This window comes from Penaeus japonicus, unplaced genomic scaffold (assembly GCF_977035675.1).
Source record: "Penaeus japonicus unplaced genomic scaffold, GWHDUDI00000001_assembly GWHDUDI00000026, whole genome shotgun sequence".
Taxonomy (NCBI): domain Eukaryota; kingdom Metazoa; phylum Arthropoda; class Malacostraca; order Decapoda; family Penaeidae; genus Penaeus; species Penaeus japonicus.
Window position 1 is genome coordinate 11,882,298 of NW_028234428.1, and position 7,500 is coordinate 11,889,797.

General features: G+C 38.7%; 1 protein-coding gene across 1 annotated transcript in view; it reads left to right on the forward strand.

The window, feature by feature from the left end:
• Positions 1 to 1,703: 1,703 nt before the first annotated feature.
• Positions 1,704 to 7,500, forward strand: part of LOC122243595 (glutamate receptor ionotropic, delta-2) — a 25,550-nt gene continuing 19,753 nt past the window's right edge. Inside the window, exons 1-4 of the mRNA XM_086552362.1 lie at positions 1,704 to 1,716; positions 3,823 to 3,998; positions 5,103 to 5,204; positions 6,950 to 7,156. Coding sequence (XP_086408488.1) covers positions 1,704 to 1,716; positions 3,823 to 3,998; positions 5,103 to 5,204; positions 6,950 to 7,156 — 498 coding nt within the window. The remainder of the gene's footprint in view (positions 1,717 to 3,822; positions 3,999 to 5,102; positions 5,205 to 6,949; positions 7,157 to 7,500) is intronic.

The window sequence follows — 7,500 nt, forward strand, 5'->3', positions numbered from 1 at the left end:
TCCGCTCTCTCCTCCTTTTCCCCTCTCTTTCTCCCTCTTTTTTCTCTCTTTTCTCTCTTTCTTCTTCTCTCCTTTTCTCTCTTTCTTAGTCTCTCTCTCTCCTCTCTATCTCTTCTTTTCTTCTTTCTTTTCTCTCGCCCCTCTCCTTTTCTCTTCTTTTTGCCCTTTCTTTCTTTTCTCTCTTTTTCTCTTTCTTTTTCTCTCTTTTTTACTTTTCTCTTTCCCTCGCTCCCCCTCTGCCTCTCTCTTTTTCCCCCCAAAAATTTTCCCCTTTTTCTAAAAAAACCAAATTTTCCCCAAAACCCCCCACATTAAAGGGCAACCAAACCCCCCTCACTACTTTCCCCTTTAATAATACCCCCATTTTCATCCCTTTTCACCCTACTTTTCATCCATTTTTTCATCCACTTCATCCCCTTCCCTCACCACTCTATCCCCTTCCTTTATCCACATCTCAACCCCTTTCCATCCCATCTCATCCACTTCATCATCCAAATCCCCTTTCCCCTTTCAACATCCACATCTCTTTCCCTTTTTAAACCCTTCCCCTTTTTCTTCCAACACCACATCTCATCCACTTTTTTCTTTACATCTCTTTCCCCTTCCTTCATCCCCCTTTTTCATCCCCCTTCCCTCTTTCCCCATTTTTCACCCACTTTCATCATCACTTTTCATCCACTTCCAAACTTTCCACATCTCTTTCCCCCTTCCATCATCCCCATCTCATCCCTTTCCTCACCCCTTTTCCCTCCCTTCACCACATTTCTTTCCCCTTTCCTTTATCCACCCCTACCCAATTTATCATCCCCTCCTCATCCCTTTCTTTTCCACATCTCATCCACTTCCATCATCCACATCTCATCCACTTCCATCATCCACATCTCACCCACTTTCATCATCCACATCTCATCCACTTCCATCATCCACATCTCATCCACTTCCATCATCCACATCTCACCCACTTTCATCATCCACATCTCATCCACTTCCATCATCCACATCTCATCCACTTCCATCATCCACATCTCATCCCCTTCCATCATCCACATCCCCATTTAAATTTTCCCTCATCCCCATTCACCCACTTTCATCTTCCCCAAATTATTTCCCCCTTTCCCTCATCCACATTTTCATCCACTTCCATCATCCACATCTCACCCACTTTAAACTTTCCCCAAACTCATCCACTTCCCTTATTAAAATCTCATCCCCTTCCCTCATCCACCCTTTTCATCCCCTTCCATATCCACATTTCCCAAACCACCTTTTTTTAAAAAATCGTTTATTCACTCGTGAACAGATCCACTCTCAGATAACTCTTCCTACCTCACAGAGTAAAATATTGGCGATTGGGGCGTTTTTTCCGGGAGAGCAAGGGCTTTGGGGGAATTCCTGATTGCGTCATCAACTGGGCGCCAGCTGTACCTTCTGTCCCACCAAAAAATTCGAGAGTGAGTTTTTTTTTTTTTTTTTTTTTTTGTTTTTGTTTTTGTTTTTTTGTTTTTTGTTGTTTTTTTGGGGTGGTGGTTTTTATTGTTGTTGTTGTGTTTTTGTTGTTCGTGGTGTTCTTGTAATTTTTTTGTCTTTTTTGTTTTGTTTTGTTTTTCGTTGTTGTTAGTGATGGTGTTGGTATTGTTGTTGTTGTTGTGTTTTTGTCGTTGTTGTTGTTGCTGTTGTTGGTAAAGTCGGTGTTCTTGTTGGTGATGGTATTAAAGGGTAAATCTTATTTATTTAGGGGTTTTTTATTTTTATTGGGCTTAATTTTTTGTTTTCCATATGATTCGGGACTTTCTGTAGGGACAAGAGAGGAGAGGGGGGAGGGAGGGGGGAAAGGTGGGGGGGAAAAAAGGAATAGGAGGGGGGTGGGGGGGGGGGGAGGGGAGGGGGGTGGGAGGGGGGGGGGGGGGAGAGATAAAAAGAAAAAGAGGGAGAGGAAGGGGGAAGAGGGGGAAGGTTTGGGGGGGTGGGAAGGGGGGGGAGGGAGGGGTAGGGGGAAATGGATTTAAAAAAACCCCAAAAAAAAAAAAAAAACCCCCCCTTATATCCCCAAACCCCTTTTAAAAAAAAAATTTTTTTAAAATTAAAACCCCCATTTATATAATTTTTTAAAATAAAAGGGAAAGAAAAAATTTTTTAAAAAAAAAAAGGGGGGGGGGGAAACCGGAGAGAAAGGGGGGGGAAGAGGAAAGGGGCCCCAGGAGAGAAACAAGAGGGTTTTTTTTTGGGGGGGGTTTTTTTTGGGGGGGGGGGGAAAGGGGGTTTTGGTTTTTTTTTTTTTTTTGGGGGGGTTTTGAAAAGCGGGGGGGGAGTTGGAGGAGGGGGGGGGGAGGGGGGGCTTTGGGTGTGTGGGGAAAAAGGGGGGGTTTGGGTGGGGGAAGAAAAAAGGGGGGAAGGAAGAAAAGCCCAAGAGGGAAAAAAAGGGGAAGGGGGGGGGGGAGGGGGAAGGAAAAGGAGGGGGGGAAAAGGGGGGGAGGGGGGGGGGGGGGGGGGGGAGGGGGGGGAGGGGGGGGGGGAAAGGGGAAGGGGAGGGGGGGGGGAGGGGGGGGAAGGGGGGGGGGGGGGGGGGGGGGGGGGGGGGGGGGGGGGGGGGGGGGGGGGGGGGGGGGGGGGGGGGGGAGGGGGAGGGGGGGAGGGGGAGAGGGAGGGGGAGGGAGAGAGAGAGAGAGAGAGAGAGAGAGAGAGAGAGAGAGAGAGAGAGAGAGAGAGAGAGAAAGAAAGGGAAAAAAAATTTTTTGGGGGGACAAAAGAAAAGGGAGAAAGAGAAAGGGGGAAGAAGAGAAGAAGGGAAGAAAAAAAAGTAAGAGAGAGAGGAAGAGAGAGGAGAGGAGAGGGAGAGAGAGAGGAGGAGAAAGGGAGAGAGAGAAAGGGAGGGAGAGAGAGAGAGAGAGAGAGAGAGCGAGAGAGAAGAGAGAGAGAGAGAGAGAAGAGAGAGAAGAGTGGGGTGGAGAAGAGAATGAAAGAGAGGAGAGAGAGGAGAGATGAGGAGAGGAGAGAGAGAAGAGAGAAAAGAGAGGATAGATAATAGAAAGAGAGAGAGAGTGAGGAGAGAGAGGGGAGAGAGAGAGAAAAGTGAGAAGAAGAGAGGAGTAGAGAGAGGGAGAGAGAGGAGAAGAAGAGAGAAGAGAAGATGATAGAGAGAGACGAGAGAAGAAAAGAGAGAGAAGGAGAAGAGAGATGAGAGATAGAAAGATAGATAGATAGATAGAGAGAGATGATGAGAGAGAGAGAGAGGAGAAAGAGAAGATAGAAAGAGAGTAGATAGATAGATAGATAAGAGAGGAGAGAGAGAGAAGATAGATAGATAGAGAGAGTAGAAAAAGAGAGAGAGAGAGAGAGAGAGAGAGAGAGAGAGAGAGAGAGAGAGAGAGAGAGAGAGAGAGAGAGAGAGAGAGAGAGAAAGAAAGAGAAAGTGAAAAATGCTAATCCCTAGCTACTTCACAATAACCATCAGCAGTTAACATCTAAATAATTCAACAAACAACTCTTAAATATTTCAGCAAAACGAGAACACGAAAGAACAATCCCATTTGGTTCTCTGAATAACACGTAAAACGAATATCAATTTGTTCTTTGAATTTAGCATAACAACTGCTGTCATTGGATATTCTTAACAAACTTTAACCCTTTATATGTGTCTCCGCGTGACATATATTTGTTCATATTCGTTTGTCTTATAGATTCCAGTACTATATAATATAATGCTAATTGAAATAATCAAACGGAATTTATTTACAAATGTACAAATAAACTAAGAACATCTACTTATAAAATGCCACCTCTATTATCTAAAGTATTAAAGCAAATAAACACTTTTCATCTCAGGTATAGCAGCGTCCGTGAAAGCAAGCTACAGTCGAGGAGGAGATATTGGAGTCTACAACTACCAAGGCTCGATCTCGCCCTTGGAGTATGAGCTCAAGTCGTACTTCCATCGAGAGAACCTTCGGAATGTTATTGTCATGTGCTCTTCGACCAACACTGTGGATGTCTTCAGACAGGTGGGAAAGTTAAGGGGAGACTCACTTGTTTTGTCTGGTTGTTTGGGTGTTGGTCTATCTCTGCCTCTGTCATTCTGTATCTCGTTTTTTTTATTATTATTATTTCTTTTTTTACTTTCTCTATATCTCTCTCTTTCTTTCTTTCTTTTTTTCTTTCTTTCTTTCTCTCTTTCTGTTTTTCTTTTTCTCTCTCTCTCTCTCCTTCTGTCTTTCTCTCTCTCTCTCTCTCTCTCTCTCTCTCTCTCTCTCTCTCTCTCTCTCTCTCTCTCTCTCTCTCTCTCTCTCTCTCTCTCTCTCTCTCTCTATTATATATATATATATATTATATTATATAATTATATATATGTTTGTGTGTGTGTGTTGTGTGTGAGTGTGTGTGTGGTGTGTGTGTGTGTCTGTGTGTGTGTGTGTGTGGGTGTGTGTGTGAAGTATATACATATATATACCTGTGTATGTAAACATATATATATATATATATATATATATATATATATATATATATATTATAGATATATTATATATATATATACATATATGCATATTATAACTATAGATAAATTTACATAATTTATCATATAAAGTGAAAGTCCATCTACAATTCATGTAAACCAAGTCGCACATATGAAATTAATAGCAACATCAAAATTAGTTAATCAAAAAAGTTATGAACCATAGAAAAAATCCAAATAAACTATAAACAAACACCCAACCATGAAAGCAAGGCAAACAAGCAAAAAAGAAAAGAAAAAATCAACCACACACATGAAAAAATAAGCACGGGAAACACGAAAAAAAAGATAAGCACGGGAGACACGCAAAAAAAAAAATAATAATAATAATAAATAATAATAATAATAATAATAATAATAATAATAATAATAATAATAATAATAATAATAAAAGATAAGCACGGGAAACACGTAAAAAAAAAAAAAAAAATAATAATAATGATAATAATAATAAAAAAGATAAGCACGGGAAACACGCAAAAAAAGCACGGCAAACGCGCAAATAATAATAATAATAATAGTAATAATAATAAATAGATAAATAAAAAAATCAACCACATATATTAAAAGGAATCGAATTCCTTTCCCCGTCCAGATTTACGACCGGAAGATGGAATCGCCGACGATCTATTGGTGGGTGATTCTGGAGGATGACGTCACGCAGCAAGTCCTGGATAATATGCGAGAGGGAACGCAGGTAGACTATTTTAACTATTATTATTATCATTACTAGTAGTAGAAGTAGTAGTGGTAATGTTATTGTTATTATTATTATTTTTATTATTATCATTATTGTTATTACTATTATTGTTATCATTATTATTATCATTGTTATTATTATTATTATTATTATTATCATTATTATTATTATTATTATTAATGACATTATTCTTATTGTTGATATTGTTATTATCATCATAAATCTTTAATTATTCATTTGTTCATAATCATTCAGCTGATGTTAGTTGTTTTCTTTTGTTTTGCTTGTCCCTGTTTGTTTTTTTTTTTTATTGTTGTTTTTTCTCTTTCTTTTTCCTCTTGTTTGGTTTTGCCCTTTTTAGTCCGTTTGCCTGACTCTCTATCTCTAACTCTCCCCTTTCTCTCTCTCTCTCTTTCTCTCTCTCTCTCTCTCTTCTCTCTTTCTCTCTCTCCTTTCTCTCTCTCTCTCTCTATATATATATATATATATATATATATATATTTTATATATATATATATTATTCCTTTATTTTTCTCTCTCTCTTCTCTCTCTCTCTCTCTTATATATATATATATATATTATATATATATTTTATATATATATTATATATATATATATATATATTTTTCCTTTCTCTCTCTTTTCTCTCTCTCTCTCTTCTTCTCTTTTTCCTCTCTCCTCCCTGCCTCCCTCTCTTTTCCCTTCCTCTCCCAAGCTTTCTCACCTTCATGATTTATTTTCAGATTTCGGTTCCCTTGAGGGTTGTGATCTAAATATCAATGAGGTATTTGTGAACAAAGAAGATGAGCTAATAAGTACAAAGAAAATGGAGATAGTGAGAGGGGTAAGGATCTATTTAGGTATTTTTATTTCTATTTTATTATAATGGTTACTATTTATACGTATGATAATTATTACGATTTGAATGGTGTAGAATCTTGTTTAATCGTATCTGTTTGATATGAAAAATTTTGTTTCATCATTAAAAAAATATATCATGATTTTACAAACAATTATCCAGCGTAAACCAATTACAACGCAAGATATGTCTTTAATTATGAACGTTTTTTATGAATGTGTGGAATTAGATAAATTGTTTGTAGTCGATTATAATGCATGGTGAAGATGACTCGGGTTGCTTCCTTTGAGTTGAATTTTACAGTTTTTTTTTTTTCTTTCTTTCTTTTCTTCAACGACAGGTCGTGGGAAAGACTGTATTATGTCGACCCTATTGCATGGGAAATGCAATGCTGGATTGCTTGTTTTTTTGGGTTTGCAGCTTTTCTCTGTAGCAATTGCATGGATTATGTCCTTCGAAAGGGGTTTTATTTCCTTAACAGAGATGGGCGAAGAGGGAGCGTCTTAGCATAGAAACTGACTCTTAAATGATTAGAAATCATTTATCATCTTACTTGAGTAGCAAAATATCACCATTCAAATTATTTTTTTTTCTAAATATCATCTTTCTTCACCTTTTTTTTCTTATTCTTTCTTTTTCTTCTTCCTTTCTTCTTTTTTTTCCTTCTTCTTCCTCATCATCTTCTTCCTTTCCTCCTCTTCTTTCTTCTCCTTCCTCCTCCTCTTCTTTTTTCTCCCTCTCCTTCCTCCTCCTCTTTTTTCCTCTCCTTCTCCTTCCTCTCCTCCCCCTCTTCTCCTTCTATCCCATTCCCACCCATCTCTCACCCTCCTCCCCTTTCCCCCCGACAAAGACTTCAAATGTCGGTTTGTGGTGGTGGGCCCAGCCCAAGGACCTCAACACTTCCCGAAAGGAGCCTCTTTACAAGGACCTCATGGACGTCTACAGCGATTCGGCGGAGGCTCATGAAGTCTCCGTAGTAGACAACTGGCCCTTCTTCAGGGTGATGAAGGACGAGGCTTCGGGAGCCATCGTGCCTGACGCCGGGATCGACTTCCATGTTTCAACACCATCGCCGCCAAACTCAATTTCAGTCAGTGGTTGCGGTTGCTTCGGTTGCATGCGCGGGATGAGCATGCTGTCATGCAGGCCGGACGGGCAGATAGACAGACATGCATACTTGTATGCATTTTATACATACATAATATAAATAACACCATATCATATATCTACTTATATATTATTTATAAAAATTATATTTATATATATATATATATTATTATATACATTATGTTATATATAAATATATATATATATATATTATATATATATGTATATATATACATACATAATATATATATATATATATATATATATTTTATTATATATATATGTATACATGCAAGCATACTTGCATGCATATATACATACAGACAG